The 17,770-nt window shown below is 38.5% G+C and overlaps 1 protein-coding gene across 1 annotated transcript in view; it reads left to right on the top strand.

Moving 5' to 3' along the window:
• Positions 1-316: 316 nt before the first annotated feature.
• LOC105431867 (cyclic GMP-AMP phosphodiesterase SMPDL3A) overlaps positions 317-17,770 on the top strand; it is a 35,751-nt gene continuing 18,297 nt past the window's right edge. Inside the window, exons 1-3 of the mRNA XM_089084605.1 lie at positions 317-340; positions 15,978-16,051; positions 17,701-17,766. Coding sequence (XP_088940731.1) covers positions 15,994-16,051; positions 17,701-17,766 — 124 coding nt within the window. The 5' untranslated portion in view covers positions 317-340; positions 15,978-15,993. The remainder of the gene's footprint in view (positions 341-15,977; positions 16,052-17,700; positions 17,767-17,770) is intronic.

Below are 17,770 nucleotides of genomic sequence, written 5' to 3'. Positions count from 1 at the left end.
TTACCAATATAATAACGCTCGACGTATATAAAAAAAACAGAGGACAACGTTGCCGCGCGTTGCGTAATAACGACCGCCGTCGATAAAGCACATCAAAGAGATATTCACGCGGCGGATCGCAGAACAAATGCGCGATTCGTTCCGAAGTGGCGCGCACAGGCCGCGGCCGCAAAAGTGTTAATGGCGCATCGGGCCATGGTATTTCTACGCCATGAATATGCATCGCTGGATATATATCGAACAATAGTGCATTACGACCGAGAAGGCACTGCAAAGTGAGTCCCGAGCGAGGGACGAGAACGCGAGGGAGGCCGGGAAGGGGAGATAAGAGAAAAAGAAGGTGAGTCAGGGGCTGGGAAATAAATCTTCCGCGGCCCTCAAATTAAGACGGCCGCGCGCGCGCACGCGAGAGAGAGAGAGAGAGAGAGAGAGCGAGGGAAGACATTTACTCCTTAATGCGCCGACATGATTTCGCGAATGCTAATGCGTTTTTTTTTTCTTTCTTCACGAGCCAATGTATGATAACGATCCGCGATAACGATCGCCCCGGGCGATGCACGCGCCTTCTTCTGCGCCAGCTTTTTCCCTCGTAGTGCGCGCGGGCCGAGTTTATTCCACCGTCACTAATCGATTCATATCAACATTCCGTAGATTTTACGCACCATTTTCCACACGATCGCGTAATTTTCTACGGTGTAAGAAGATTTGAAAGGGAGAGAGAGAGAGAGAGAGAGAGAGAGAGAGAGAGAGAGAGAGAGAGAGAGAGAGAGAGAGAGAGAGAGGAGGGAAGAGAGCTTTACCGATAGGCCGTTTATTATATTTAAACAGCCATTTTCTTGCTCGCAATGAACTTTGCGTTTAATTCACGATTACGATGCAATAATAAACAAACGCGATGAAATGAAACGTTATGTCTTTATCGTCTGACCTCGTTGATTAAATCCCGCGAATTAAACTTCGTAAATTAAAGCTCAATTTTCAGCGCGGTAAAAAACGTTTCAAAAATTTTCTAATTGCAGAGATATTTTTCACGGGGGATGAATATACAGAAATTTACAAATGTACATATCGCAACGTCTACTTTACGCACGTTGAAAAATTCACGTATCCACTGACATTCGCTACTCGTTGCGCGCCGCACGATAACGGGCATAACTAGATTCTGATGCCGGTCGACAAAGCTGGCGTTGATCAAATTATTTCCTATTATCCGTGCCGCGCGCTCTGCGCTAGTTACCGTAATATCTAAAACAGCTGAAACACCGACGGTGCCCGGTGGCGACCGCTAAACAGCACGATCAGCAATAGCTCTTCCCCCTCCCCCCCCCCTCCCGACGTTCGACGTTAAATGCGCGTCGCGCGGAATTTCCGCGACGGGGCGAGCGCGACGTTCGCGTATGCCGAAACGCAACCGTTTTTCGCGCGAGGTGGCTGCGATATTTGACGTGTGCGGACCGGTTGCGGAGCTTAATATGCATCGGCCGTTTCCCCGCTTCGAAGCTTCGCACAGTATCAATCACGTTTTATTGGCCCCGGCGCACTGTCTATACGTTTTTTTTACGATGCCCCAACACAGGTACCCGCGATATAATACGTGCTCCGATATGACGCGCGCTGCCGCGCGCGCGCGCGCGCGCCCCTCTATTCCCAATCCATCGACAGTAACAATAGACAGTAAAATCCGCTCGAATGAATCTCCTTTATTCTATCGAGATAACGGTAATGTTATACCACAGTTTATATCACGTTCCTTAATTTAACTCGATCGCGAGTACTTTGACAGCCAATAAAAATCTCACTTTTGTACGAGAAATCCAAATGCAGATCTAATATGATAATACAAGAATCCAAGAATTACAATATGTAAAGGATATATTCACATTTACATCGATCCCGAATTCAACTCAACAACTCTTATGCACATATTATCTTGAGGTAATGTGTTTATTGGGCTTGATTTTATCAAATATGATTGTTTTTATTGAATCTTTATTTTTTTTTTTATTACTTATTGTGACTTGTCTATTTTTTAATTTATTAATTAATTCTCCTAATTTATAGTAATTTATTAATTTTATTCTCCTATCTTTTTAGTTTGTCAGACATATTTTTCATTTCCACGTCTGATTCAACCGCTGAAAAAAAAATTTTTCATTTCGATTTGAGATTCAGTATTATAACTTCCTTTTCATCTATGAATTTTGGACAAGATGCTTTGAATTTTGTTAATCAAATTTGATATGTGTTAGGAACAACGTTTTATGAAATTGTTTTTATTAATTGTTTTTGCAGTGAAGATGATTATATTGAAGATGGAAACGTTTGCGTTGCATGTATGAATTTCATAAATGTTAGTAAGTATTAAAATATATTTTAGCATCGTCATTTAACTTCGAATAGTCGAATAGTCCTTCGTATTCTGATTTATTTTCACACCAAAAAAAATATATTCTCTGACTATTATTAATTTATTTTGATATATAAAGAATTTCTTATTACCTAAATACTAGAACTTTCATAGCCTTTCTTTTACCTGTTCTCTCAAAGTAAAAGTAATATACAAATAAAATCTTTTTTACATTAATTAAAATTCGCCTCTAAGGTTCCTTGTGAAAAATTGTCCATTTGGTTACGTAACTAGAACTTTTCGCGTCTAGGAAATACTGTCGTCCATGCGAAATTGGCGGTATTTTCGTGGCGGAGAGACACCGCCGAGGATGAAAGAGGTTAACGCGGGTAACGAACGAGTGTGTCAGGATTCAGGCCGGGAAATTCTTTGTCCCGCTATCCTGGCTATTCATTCAATTCCTTCAACACTATCTCGCCGTAAAACGGCTGCCATCGTGCGCACGAAACGCTCTAATCATAACGATCGTTTCATAGCGTGTACGATCCGCACGCTGACTTTCTTCCCCGACCTGTGTCGCGAATTTACTGCGCGTTTGCCGACCCACTGTTATCGATACCATAGATTATCCGCACGCACCGGCTCCTCCTTTGTTCCTGACACCTCTCGATTTTAAGGAAGGCACACAACTCCCGTGCTTTAAAGAGCACGCGAAATAATTAAGACATTATACAAGAGCCTGGGAATAAATTTCGATTACAAATGGTATGTACGAATTTAAAACTGACTGTAGACTACGGATCAAATATATAAAAAAATGATCGAATGTAAAGTCGCAACAAAGTCAAAATTGATTCTTAATTTCCGCAAGTGATTTAATTTTTCACAGGATAAATTTTCATTTTGTCAGTTTTAATTTTTTTTTTTTTTTTTTTTTTTTTCATATATTATTCGCATGCACATTGCTTTTTCCCCCGCCATTCGAAATGAATGCAATTATTGTGCACGATGTGCATTATTCGATTTTCTATTCATTGGATTGCTTGAATCTGGTCGCCTTTTATAATTCAATGATTGTTATGTATTGTATTTTATAAATGTTATATGTTTTTTTAAATAGAGAAAGGCAAACTGCTAGTTTATTATTCTCATTTGACACGAATCATTTATCGGTTGAAATTTATTAACACTCTTCCATTTTCCTGAATGACTTGCGATCATTATAATTATGGCGATGTATATTACAGAAACAACAGATTAGTATATTTGTTGATGATTTTATACTTTTCATTTTTTTCTGAATTCTTTATTTATAAAGTATATATACATAATACGTTGCAATACTGATTTTTTTAATTATGACTTTCCGACATTTTAGAAAATAATAAGTTTTTGTTTATTAAGACAATCCTCTCAAATGTGCCTCTTTCGCAAAAATATGTCCAGACGTTTAGGACATTTTTCGGTTGCCTCAAAAATATATCTAGACTTAGGCTATTTCTCTCGCTCGGTTGTCTCAAAAAAATTGTAAAATTTAGTTAGTAATTTCCCCGGGGAGATTCCTGCGCATCGAGAAATTTCCGCGAAAGTGCTAAAGACACGCGAAGACCCTTGCGAAAGAAATGACGCGTAAATCGGAGATTCTCTCGCGAGATAGCGAGGACCGCGCCACCTTCTCCTCAGGAATGCGGCGCAATTTAACTTAATTAAAGCAACACGGACGATCCGGAGCGAACACGCGTACATTCGTTCGTTCGCTCAGATCCGACGCGGATCGATATCGAGGAATTTTCTGCGGTGCTGCTGCTCGGTTTCGCGCGCGGCGAGATGCACGACATGCAGCTAGGGTGGCGCAGTTTCTTGTCACGCGCGCGTTTCGTGCTTTCGCGTACCACATTTCCGGTCCCCTGCCCGCCGTCGAACGTATTTCCCGACACGGCCGCTTAGAGACCGCATTTACCTGCAAAACGTTTCAGGAGCGCATCTCATGCCGCACCGCACCGCACCGCACCGCACCGGACCGCACCGCACCGCACCGCACCGCACCGCACCGTACCGCACCCCACCGCACCGCGCGGTGGACCTATATATGCGCGGTGGGTAATTGCGCCCGGGATATTTCGTCGCTCAGGGCCAACTAAAATTTCCCAACGACTTCCGTTCGACACGGCGAGTCCGCCAGTACAAGTAGCGGTAGGATTTTATCAAGAAAATTGTAAAAACTTCCTTTCCCTCGCTCGTTTTTAAGAGATATAATTGCATTTAAATTCATATATTTTGCATTTAAATTCATATATTTAAATTCGTATATCGCGCCGCGAAAGAAGCTAAATATCTTTCCTGTTAATATCGCGTTCTATAATAATCTCACAAAAATACTCGATTTTTATTTCATATTTTGTCCATAATCGTTAGTAAAAATAAGAAAGCCGTTTTAATTGATAATAACTTACAGAAAAGAAATTCTACATTACGAATCGGAAATCAATTCCTTATAAATCTTTTAAATCTATTGAATTTTTTACACGGGCTTATTTAGAGTCTAGGCCATTAAAAGTTTAATGGATCCGATGAGGGTTAATGACCCGTAAATCAGGCACGTTGCTACTGCGCGATACAAGTTATTGTAATTTTTAATCGCAATCAGAAAGGAAAATAAGAGCAGCGATAAGAAATGCGAAGTTTGTAAAAATTGTAAGATATTTTCTTTTAAATGCAAACAATATTTTTTATACTATGGGTCTACATATATTATTAAAAAGATCTCGGGAATTATGATGGCAATTTACTTTTATGTATCTTATATTTTTTTGTATTGCATATCTTTTATTTTCTTCTATTATTTAGTTTATATTTATATTTTATTGCCAACGCGTTTTAGATTTCCTATTTGTTCACGATTTTACAATAGCAACAAAAAACTATTCTTCTCTGCTAAAATTTGTCTTATAAAAGTTTTATGATTAAATTTTATTATTTTATTTTTTTTGTGAGATAAATTTTTAGAAAGAAAAACAGCATTTTGTTGCTATTATAAAAAAATAGTTCAGCAGTTTTACAGTCTGAATATCAATTTGTCAACAATAGATCGTTTTGTAACATTTCTGTTTCGGGAAGCCTGTTTAAATCCTAACGTTTTTCTCAGAGAGCTCGAAAAGAAACTATCGCGTATCATTTTGTATCCACCACGAACGTTCCCAATCAAGGATTTGTCGCTACACGCGTCATGCACGTATTCCCCATGATTGGCGACACGCCAACTTAACAAGCACGTATCTCGCGCAAAAAAGCACTCGCTTCTGATGCAAGAATTTGACGGAAGAATATATAAACAGAGCGAGGGCGGGGCGACGAGATCGCTGATTAAAAGGGGTTGCGAGCGCGAGGTGACACGACGAAGGGTTGTGCCCGGGATAGATAGTGGCCCGGGCACAACCCTTGCGAGCGTTATTACGACTCGGTGCGATTTCTTGTAAGGGCGGAAAATGAGCGAGAACTTTAGCCTATTAAGCACAGAGTACAACTCGCCGCCGGTAAAGACTACACGCGATCGCTCATTTGCATTTTCTTTCCACTGTCAAGCGGCATCAATTTATTTTGTTTGCCACCATTGCGACTGCGCCGCTAATGCAGGTTGTACAGAGTGTCTCAGAATAACCAACCTTTAGTGATATAGTTGATCAATTATTTAGAGAGTAGATATTGTTTTAACGAAGATAGAGATAAAACTTGCAATTTTTCAATATTGAAATTTAATTAAAATTAAGTTACTTAATAAAACTTTTGCATAAGGAATAAAATTTTTTATTATCCGTTTGCACCTCGTAATTTACGAACTGTTATTCATATTTATTCGATGATAATTGAAAAAGTGTTAAAAATTTGATTACAGATCAATTGTCCGTACAACGAAAGATTGACAATAAAAATAAACTTGTTCAGAATTTGTAAAATTTATTTAAAATATGTTTTTATATTCTTATATTTTAAAAATTGAACGATCTATTTTCATCTCATCTCAGATCTATATTATTTTTAGTATGAATTTAATTATTATGGAACAGTCTTTAAAATGTGACCATCCTTTAAAAATATTGATTTAAAACTGTTTGACTTTAAATTCTTCAATTATAGACTTTATTCCGACTTTAAAACTTTTGATTGTTCAAAGGAATTTGTTTAAGCTTTAACCATTCGTTTTGGAGCGCCTTGTAAGAACGACGCGAGAATGATGTAAGCTGGCGAGAGAAAAAAAGGATGATTTCATTTCATTCCCGCGGATCGAATAATGAGTAGCGAGCGATCAAAGAAAAACGCGCGAGGGAATCGGACAGCTCGACACAAAAGATACAACGGATAGGTGAGAAAGAGTAGGACGGGACCGATAGTCGCCAGTATCCATTACGAGTCGGGAGCTCCTTTCGCGAAGGGGTGGCTGAAAAATAAACGAGAGTTTCAGCTCGTTAACCGTCGAACGGTTCCGTGCTAATAAATGCAACACGCGATGTTCTATTTTGCTTCCACCTCCGACGCGACGGACTCGGAATCGGACCTTCGTGTGTACTTGGAGGAAAGTTTTTAACCGGCGGCGGGGTTGTTGAAACTGCAAATTAGCCGCGATTGGACCCCGGTCGCGCTTTAGCGCGTTAAAGCGCGACCGGGACACACGGGACGCAACGTGCGCACGCAAGTTAAACAGCCCCTCCAGTATCTCACCCCGTGCTGGACAACAAAAAGTATAAAGCCCGGCGCGCATCCGCGCGCGATGAATGTGCGTTCTCGAGAGCGACGTGTTTCCTCTCGACGAATTAAAGAATTCAAAGCCGTATTAACTCTAGGTAGAACTATACGTTACCAAAGAGAGACGCAGCGAGTGCGCGCGCGCGCGCGCGCAAATTAAATATGCGGGCAAATATTTTGCAAAAGTCGTGAAATAAAGGGGCGCAGACGTCTCTCTGCAATTGAAAAAGATACATGAATATGTATGCATTTGAAAGAGGCGCCCGCGTGCGCTTTCAAACGACGACGACGTATTACGTATCTGAAAAATGCAGCCCGAAGGGCTAGTTAAAAACTAAAAACTCGCGTTAAAGCTTGCGCAGAGAGTTCTGAGAGATGAGAAGATACGGGATACATCGTAGTGAGCGCGAGAGGAAGGGAGAGGGAACGATATATCGTTCGACGATATATGCAACGTTCGCTGATTTAATTTCGGTGCATCACGCACGAGTGGCAGCTGACGTTCGCTGTCACTTGGTCGGAAACTGCTATCATTTCAAGCTTATCGAGCAGTATGCTCGTACAAATAAGGCTACTCGTGCACTATCTTCTTCTTCCTCTCTCTCTCTCTCTCTCTCTCTCTCTCTCTCTCTCTCTCTCTCTCTCTCTCTCTCTCCCCTCTCTCCCTCTACATTTTTATTTAAAATTCTCTCTCTCTCTTCTTTTTCATTTACTTACAAAATTTTTAGACGTTAATTCATCTTTAAATCAGAAATAATATAATCATAAATAATTAAATTTATTAAAAAATAAAAAAAGCGATTTTCGGGAGATAGGTTACGAGATAAGTTTATGCTAAATATTAATTGTAACATTTTTGCTATAGTATGTAATAAGATTTCAATGAGAAAATAAAAAATTTTACAAAAAATTAACATTTTATTATCTTTTCTTTCAAGATACAAACTGTTTTATATAGTAGCATCTGTGTTGAGCTAATATTTTTCTTCACTGTACATAAGAGCGATACTTATGCACATATCTGTCAGCACTTCTTAAATATGATATTTTATGTATAATTAAGTTTTCATTCCTTTTGAACTATTATAACTATACATTTTAATAGCTATTCTCTTCTTTTCACTATTTTTCTTTCCGTATACTTTTTTATATTCTATTTTTTTTTTATTATAAATATATGTAAATCTCTTAAATACCCTTTAAAATACCCTTTAAAAGATTTTTATTCAAAAATATAATAACTTCTTCGTTTCATTCATTTATTTAATTATTCATACAATCTTCTCTCTCTTTCTCTCCGTCTATCTTTCATTTTGTTGCAGTAGCTAAGTTAACATAATAAATACCATTACAGCTAAACTTGATTAAAGTAATTCGATTAACTTTTTCCATATTTGAAAATAGTCTAGACCATGCTTCTATTTAGATATTTCAACAACACTGTGTTCATTCTTTTTAAATTTTCATATCTGATCTGTTTTATATTTAAAATAAAATTTGCTGTGAAATATAATAATCACATAATATAACTAATTTGTATTTCTATCATGTTTGTTATTTTATAAGCTATAAAAAAAATTATCATTTTGTATTATTAATAATTTTGCAAAATATTTTTTTATTAAGTAATATCAAGAATGTTATATCTCTCAAAATTCAACTTTTATTTATATTAACATAATCGTTTTCTTACTAAAATTCGTCTTAAAATTCGTATTAAACGTTTTTTTAAAGTAAGAAATTATTGAAGCTGATTAAATTGATTTTCGCTTAGAAAAGATGTTTCGATTCGAAATGAAATTGATTACTTCTTAACTTAATTTGACAAATACAACGAATGATGGCGACAAATTTCGCATTATTTTGATAATAGAAAAAAAAAAGTGTTGCACGTAAATCTTGCGAACCCCACGATTTTGTAGACTGTCCCTGTGTTCTTGAGCACGTACGAGCATTCTTCAGAGCGTATCCAATTTCGCAGGGCGAATTTACGCATCGCCCTTTGTAGATCCTCCTCTCTCTCTTTTTTTACCGCAACGAATCTCTCGCCAAAAGTCCGTCCGTTGCTACCTTTAAACACTATCCCCAAAGGTCAATTACCGATAAACTCACAGCGGGGAGCACATAAGCTCGCGGTATATAAAGAAGGACGACACGGGAGGGTGGCCGAGAGAAGAGGAGAAGGAGGAGGGGGAGGAGGAGGAGGAGGGTTAAAGCACCGCTCGTAAACGCGCGATGGGAGAGATACAGCCATGCGGTATTCGATGTAAAGCCGAGCGCGTACGTGGCTGCGGGTTAAGAAGTTGTCACGTGAGAGCCCCGGATGGGCGAAGCCCCGGGGCGCACCGGGTAATGCCGAAGAACCGCCGGGAACCCGAGGAGAGAGGTCCGTTGATTTCCCCGAGATTTATGGCGCCGCGGCAGTTTCGGGCGCGCGTATCTGACATTGCCGTCGCTTCTCTCGTGACGGGTCGCGCTTAAAGAGCCCACGACTCTCGGAAACACGCGAGCTCGTCGTAAACGTCGCGTGGAGATTTTTGACACGCTCAGTCACGCTGAGTACACCTCGTACAATGGCGCGCCGTTTGCATATCGAGTTAAATGTAAACAGACGGAATACTGTGTTACGTGTATCGTGACATCAACGGGCATGTAGCGGGCTTATTTATCAAGGATTAATGAAAGGATCGATGAAAGGTTACAGATGTAAAAAGCAACAGAGAAATAACTACGAGCTACGTAGAAAGCTACGCAAGATCTAACGTACGGAATAATTATATTACATTAAAATAAGTTAAAAATTGAACATGTTATATACTTTCGATTAGCGCAATCGAAAAATTTATTTATAGTTATAATGGAGGCATTTGCTATATTTGACGATAATGTGGGATATAATCTTTTGTAAGCTGCGAATTTTCGAAAAATTCCCTATTTCTTTAAACAAAGCCCTTCCCCCTTGCAAAATATCTTTCACAAGGAGCGTCCCTTAATGCCGCGCTGAAGATATGGGATGATACACTCCCGTCGTCGTGTCGCGCGAGCTCGCGCGAAAGCGCGATAGGGGTGTTGTAAGCGGATGGCGTGTGTGATAAGCGTCGTAATTTATAACCGGTCGCGGATATTTCCGCGGGTGGCTCTTAAACGGCCGCGCGGACGAGTGTAATCTGCGCGCGCGAAATACGCGTGTGTTAACGTTGACACGATGAAAAACGTATTACACCGCGCGCGCGCGCGCGCGCTCACCATCGCGATAACGCGTCGCGGACCCTTCTCTCTCTCTCTCTCTCTTTCTCTCTCTCTGTAATGACATTTCCGGGACAATTTTGATTTGCATTAACGAGGCGAACCGGCACGATTTACGTCGCAATCGTGTACCCGACGCGCGATTAACGCGCAACGTGAATCGCGCCCCAGGCGAAATCGAGCGAGGGAATGCCGTGAGGAGGCGGAAAAACGGTTCCGGTTAATGCACAAATTCATCGCTGCGAACGAGAACAAGATCGTAGCGACGAAGGGCAATTTCCCCTTTCACAATAAAATATTATTATGTAACGGCAATATGTATAATAAAACGCATGCTATCTATTATGTAATAGCTATATATATATTGTATATATATATATATATATATATATATATATATATATATATACAATTTATTGTTAACATGTGTATATATATATATATATATATATATTAATAATAAAATCATTTTCAATTTTAGAATAATACGTTGTTGCGCACGTTGTTGCGCTGTGCTCTTTACCAGCGTTATTTTGTATTTTCATTTAGAGAGGAATGACTGCTGATACAAAACGATGTAATTTTGTCTCTTTCAAAAAAACATATTTGGGGATTGCGAACAATGAGTTCCCTTCACTCTGAGTATATGGCTGACAGATTTTGCAAGAAGTTCTTTCAAGCTAGTAAATATTAAGATGCGCCTTTCCGTACGCTATGCTTTTTGGCAAAATAACAAAATATTAAAATATGTCGCTTTGTATACAACACAACGATGTAATTTGGTATTCTAATTGCACATTTGTTTGTGTTGGAACTTGGATTCTCGTATTTTGCAAATATTTATGAATAACATTCGAGAAAAATCTTCATTGAAGCGTTGCAGCGTTTGTGTAGTGTGATTTTAGATCTGACTTTAAAGCTAGCACAGAGAAAACATAAAAAGGCAACATAAAAACTGCTCGTATTCCTTTTCTGGCAGAAAGGGATTGCTTTCTTACATTCTCAGTAATAATTTGGAATAAAGCAATGATCGCGTATAGAAAAAGCTAAAAGCAAACAAGCTGCTCAGGGAGGTGCCGACTGAAAGGAACAGGCGTAGCGCGCGGATGCTCAAATAATAAAATAAAATCCGAAAGCGATGTGATGTGCGATGTGATTTATTTGAAAACATGATGAAATTGGGTCTTGAATTCTATAGAAAGGAACCAATCAACAATCGAAAAATTGTTGGTTGGCTTCCTTCTGTAGAATATAATCCGATTGAGGCACAGCTTCGAAAAATCAATCAATACGCTCATTGTATTCGCGTATATCTTCTTTTTGAACAGAAATTCTATCTTAATGTTCCTTTGTATACAATAACAGATAACGTTAGCACGAATTTCACGTCGGCTTTACCTTCCGAGTGATAAATGATGCCATAAATTAACGAAAAACTCTAATCGATAATTTGCTAAAGTTTTATCTGCTTTTACCGCAAATGCCCCAATTCTTAATGAATGTGCATATATCATACCGCGTAGTATACCGTGTGGCTGGGAGAATCGGACGTGAAAAATGATGGCTTTCGGACATTTTGGTAGGAAAAAAATATCTTCTCTCATCTTATATATGTCGCTATTTATATATATATATATATATATATATATATATATATATATATATATATATACATACACATATATATTAAGCTCGAATCTAGGAAGCCTAATCGAAAATGCGCCACCGAGTTCGGCGGATATCGCGGAGGAATGGCAGCTACGTGCTTCCACTTTATCGCGATCCTCCGCTGATTCCCTGCTGATTGCCGATGGCTGCGATAGAAAGATTACGTATATAGCAAAAGGGAGAAATGCTCGCCGATAAAGGCGATAGTCGATGCGATCGAGAAAACGGATTTCCGCGACGCCTGCACGATAGACAGTTCGTTAGTCACCGAGCTAAGAGCACCGATAATTACTCCGCCATCCGTGTATCACGAGGTCACTCGGATGACGCGGTATCGAGGTCAACTGAGCGTTTTCCAGTACAGAGGACCTACGGATCCGAAGGACGGAATACAACGCTCTAATATAGACGAGACATGTCGAGTAATGGCGCGGCAGGAGGCTTATAGTCAGACAACATCCTCAGCAACCCTGTTCGGCGATACTAGTGATGTTATCTGGTTGACAACGCGCCACTATAACTAGATATAATCTGAGTTTAACGGAACGTGAAGCAGCGTGTGGTTTGCGATTTGATATGCCTAGAGTAACGCATAATGCAAATAGTCCTCGGGAAAATATCGCAAAATGTATTTTTTCATTGTGGGCTCTAGTATGAAATTCAAAAATTTATGCGAGAAATCTTTTTTTTTTGTTTTAAATTTATTCTTTTAATTTTTTTATTCAGAGATACGTGTTATTTGAAATTTTCAAGGACGGTCATTTTTAAATATAAATTAGAAAAATTAGTAGATCTGGAGGAAAATATATATGAATTAAAATGACAAAAAATCTTCGAAAAATGTTGGAAGAATCGACAGGTACTATAATATGTGTATATATATATATATATATATATATATATATATATATATATATATATATATACATACATCTATTAAAATATAGCACACATAAAATTAGAAATAAAATGTTATTCTAAAAGCTGACACGATTGTAGAACCTTTAAAGGAAAGATCGAAATAGAGAAACATTTAAACTCAAATTTAGTTATGTAACTTATTTTATATATCTTGTATTAAAATTTCTTATTTCGAAGGAAATGAAGAATCTCCTTGAAATCTTAATATTTTTGTAATAATAACAATTAAGATTTTAACGGATTATTTTTATAGGTTATGTTATACACATAATATGCGTTATTAATCGAAAAGATATACGCACGTGTGACGTAACAGCATTTATGCACTCGTTATTCTCACTCGTGGAAGCAGCTATCACATTACGCGGAATTCTTATGGCGGCTCGACATAGCCATTTGTGCGATGTGACACGCGATTACAAGTAATTACACCTCGCGCGTGTCATGAATATTTACGAGCGCAGTTTTTAAAGTTTCGTGTTTAGTTTAGTGCGTCGTCAGCTATATATATTGGGAAAAATGATTTCTCGTTTACGAGCTCGATGGCGAATGAGCTTCCAAATATGGAACGCGAACACACAAACATGAAAGAGCAGCCAGACGGTTATTGTCTCCATTTTTAAAAAAAAATTACTTAGAAATAAATTTGACGTGATAATGTTATTTTCGAATTATATTTAATAAGTCTTTCACGTATCAAATTTACTTGTTAGTTTTAGCTCAATTTAATTTCATTAACGACTATAATTAGTTATGTTTTGGATATTAAATAAAATATCAAAGTGTTTGCAGTTTGCTCCAAAAAAATCAGATCATTAATAAATAAAAAAAGAATTAAACTTGTTTGAATAACTTGAGTCTCAACTGCACAAAATAAACGGCGAAATTTTATTTTCAATTTATCTTTACTTGTTTTAATTTGAGACTGCCGGTAAAACTTTCACAGAACTAAGAAGCTGTCTGAGACAGCATCGACGACAATTTTAATCTATTCTAATTAGAGACGGAGAATAAAATGTCGTACACATTCATGCACTTAATTTTATCGTCATTTGCAAGAATTATCGCGAAGGAACGATCTTCCGAGTTAATCAATTCCATCGGGACACAATCGATCCCCCCTCGCCTCCCCTCCGGAGGTAACAGGAATGGAATCATCGGTGCAATTACTTCTTCACAATTTCGTTTCTACGAAACGTCCACGATACGTCGCGTATCGACGTTTTGACACATGGCGTCGCGAATTATTCATGCCGCGATGCAGTGGTTAGTGTCGTCCATATGGCGGACGAGATCCGCGGTCGTCGGACCGGCCATTATTTTGCATTAAGTCGTTAACGCCCGGTCGCGCACGCGGCCCGAAACGAACAAGAAAATCGCGTGTCCCATCGTAAACTTCCGTCCACGGTCGCACAAAGAGCCCCCGTCCGATGATAGACCGATTGCCCGTAATGGTTCGCTTCGTCCTCTCGTAATTCTGCTTGTCGTTCCCTGTCGTGCACTAGTCGCAAATTGAAATTCACGGTGGCCGCCGGGCCAAATGTGCCCGCCCTCCACTCATCCGCTTTTCACCGCTCGCGGGCTCGGAGCAATACGTTAAGAAAGGTAAGCGTGAATGGGCGCTGCCGAAATACCTACATAGGAATAGTACGAATATGACGAAAATGGAAAATTCGTGAGACGGGATCCGGCATTAAAAAATATCACGAAAAATCGAATGGTAACGGACTCGTAAATAAAGGATTTTCCCGCTACGAAATATGCATGATAAACAATAACATGGTGAAAAAAAAATAGTCACAGAGGAATCTGCGAAAAGGAACTTTTATCGGGAGCCAAAGCGATCGATTAGTACAGTCTCGATGCGAACGGCTATCGTAAATATTAGAGAAATCGTAATGAGAGTTTATTTTATATACTTTTTAGCTCTATATATATATATATATATATATATATATGTGTGTGTATGAATATATGAAATATGCAAGATGTCCGAGTGACGTGTGGCTTCACTATTCGAGCTCGCGAGACGGGCAATTGTCGTCAAATTAAATCCGAAATTAGCGCTTGTTTATCACTTCCCGCTGTGTCATTTATCTTGGATATTTACGTTTACCGGGAACGAAACACCAGCGCGCGACGGGCAGTGCATTAATTATACGCGGCAGTTCGTCACATATTTTTCCTATGATAATGAATTTCATACATCCGACGTAAACGGAATTTGATTTCGTATTTGAGCCAGTCAATTTAACGAGAATCCCAAAACTATGGGCAATATATAACCGCTTGATAGTTTGATTTGTAGCAAGAGGAGCCTAGAGAGGCCTGGGCTTTTTTTTTTTTACGCAAAACGTCAAAAGCCAACGAATTTGTTGATATTTGTCCGCAACACTCTTTGTGACGTCAAATATGTAGATCAACAAATCTTTCTCTATTGACTAAATCTAAAAGTATATACCGCACATGATTGAAATTATTGAGCAGCCGGATAAATAAAGCTCCGAATGGCATTGCCGTGACTGCGAATTTTCATACGGGATGCGGAATTGATTTTTCCCACCCCTGTGTGTGTGTGTGTGTGTGTGTGTGTGTGTGTGTGTGTGTGTGTGTGTGTGTGTGTGTGTGTGTGTGTGTGTGTGTGTGTGTGTGTGTGTGTGTGTGTGTCTTGGAAATAGAAGCGGAGAAAAATCCGGATCAGATCCAAATTCGGTGAGTTCACGGGTGAGCGCGCGTGCAAAATTATCCGTGACCGCGCTATCCGACATTAATGGCCGACCTATTTGCATATCGCGTTTAAACTGCGCGAAACGTTATTCCGCTTAATACCGCACTGAGAGGGCGCATATATACTTATCATCTTTTATGACTCTGAGAATATCCAGTTTGTCGGGGAAGAATACTCTATCTCGTGGTCGAGTTCTTAGCCCGCGCGCGCGCGCGCGAGCAAACGTGGCTCGGGCGCGATCGCGCGTAAACAAAACCCACCGTCCCCGTTGTCCTTATCGCCGACGATTCGATTTCTGAGATACTCAAATGCGGTCTGTAATTACAGGTGCGATTCCGGAAAGATGATACGCGACTACCTGATACTGCTCTCATGGCTCTGCGCGGTGCAAGGAAAGATAGGTAAGTACCGTTCACACCCTCCACGCGACTTTGCATCGGTCACGGAATTTGAATGAAATTTGATTGATAGTTCGTGTATTTACAATGGTGCACTCGCGTCTCTTTACATGCGCTAGCAGGCACAATTTTTAATCCCATATCAAAAGAAACTGCATAGCGGCCGCATGCCCGGAGGCGCGGCAATCTGGTTATCGTTTACGCGCCGTCAGAAAATCTGCCCCGCGGCGCAGCTATCTCGAGAGAAAAACTTTCCAGCGTTATATAATAGGTCGGGAACAACGGCAGATTCGAAGCGATACTGCTTTAGCTGGAATCTCGAAACGAGAGTGCACTTTCAAATCTATAGCCACACACGATTTTCGAGAGTACGATCGCAATGGATATAACTAGGACTTAAACTTCCGTGTATTATAGCTTGAATTTATCGTTATTAAAATTTATCGCAAGATTTGTTTTTATTTAGACACTCGCTGTGAAGGATATTAAATTGATTTAAAGTTATAATATTGCTATTAATATAAATAATGAGTCAAAAAATCATGTACATTCAAGTGTAATATAAATGTCATATATAACATGTCAATATTATTATATTATATAATTATTATTATAAATAAAATGTATAAGGTAGGTATTATTACTATTTTCTCAAAAATTTCACTTGCATTCCATTTTTTCTATTTTTTTCAAAATAAAAAATATTAGTTCTTACAGTTATCCTAATATTTTTTTTTACATATAGTATTTTTTATACATATTTTTTACATATATTTTACACAGTAACAAAATGACAAATGAAAATATTTTTATATTAATAATCGTTACTATTTTTTTATAGATAAATGGAAATTGTGTTTGTTGGTGCATTAAAAAGATAATATAAAATCCGATTTAAAATAAATATTGCATGCGATTACCTAAGTAAATACAAAATATCAATATAAGAAAAAAATTGAAAAAAATCTTTAGATGCATTATGGCACTTATCTCTCTGGCCAAGATGTAATCAATCTAAATTTTGTGAGATGTTATGTATAGAACTTTAACTGACGAAAAATTTGCCGGAACAGCAGAATTTCCATCTGCCAAACGAATTTCGCTGTGTGCACCGCAACATTTTTTTCGTGTAGATACGCAAATATGATCTCTATGTTTATTTGTGACAATGGAAGCGCAGCAATTGGTGTGAGATGTATTTTTCCATATCTACGGCAGTGAAAATTGGACTCACCGATCATACTGGTTTTAATCCCTGGGATATTTCGACAAGGTTACACATACCAGCAGCCGAATTTTATAGGAGGGAGACAAAAACCTGTTTATTTAAAAGAACATAAAAATAACGAGCTTTTTGAACGTATAAATTAAACCTCTTAATAAACAGTGACGGTGTTTGAAATTTTTCGTTGTTTTGCAACGGCAAATAAATTATTTTTATTTCGTCACGTATTACTTTTTCGAAATATGCAATTCAATTGAAGCCGGAGAGTGTTAATCGTGTTAATCGTGTTCAATCGCGTTAAGCGCCAAAACATGTATTGATCTGATATGGAAAATTTTAAAATTGATTGTAGCACTTTTTAAGCTTTTGTGTCTTTTATCCCCTATTAATTTCAATCACAGTCACGATAAAATTTTTTATCTTACAGGATACTTCTGGCACATAACCGACATTCATTACGATCCAACATATGCTACGCAAGGAAACGCCGCTAGTAA

Source organism: Pogonomyrmex barbatus, unplaced genomic scaffold (assembly GCF_055798465.1).
Source record: "Pogonomyrmex barbatus isolate J1 unplaced genomic scaffold, ASM5579846v1 scaffold1, whole genome shotgun sequence".
Classification (NCBI taxonomy): domain Eukaryota; kingdom Metazoa; phylum Arthropoda; class Insecta; order Hymenoptera; family Formicidae; genus Pogonomyrmex; species Pogonomyrmex barbatus.
This window is presented reverse-complemented; position numbering and strand designations above follow the sequence as displayed.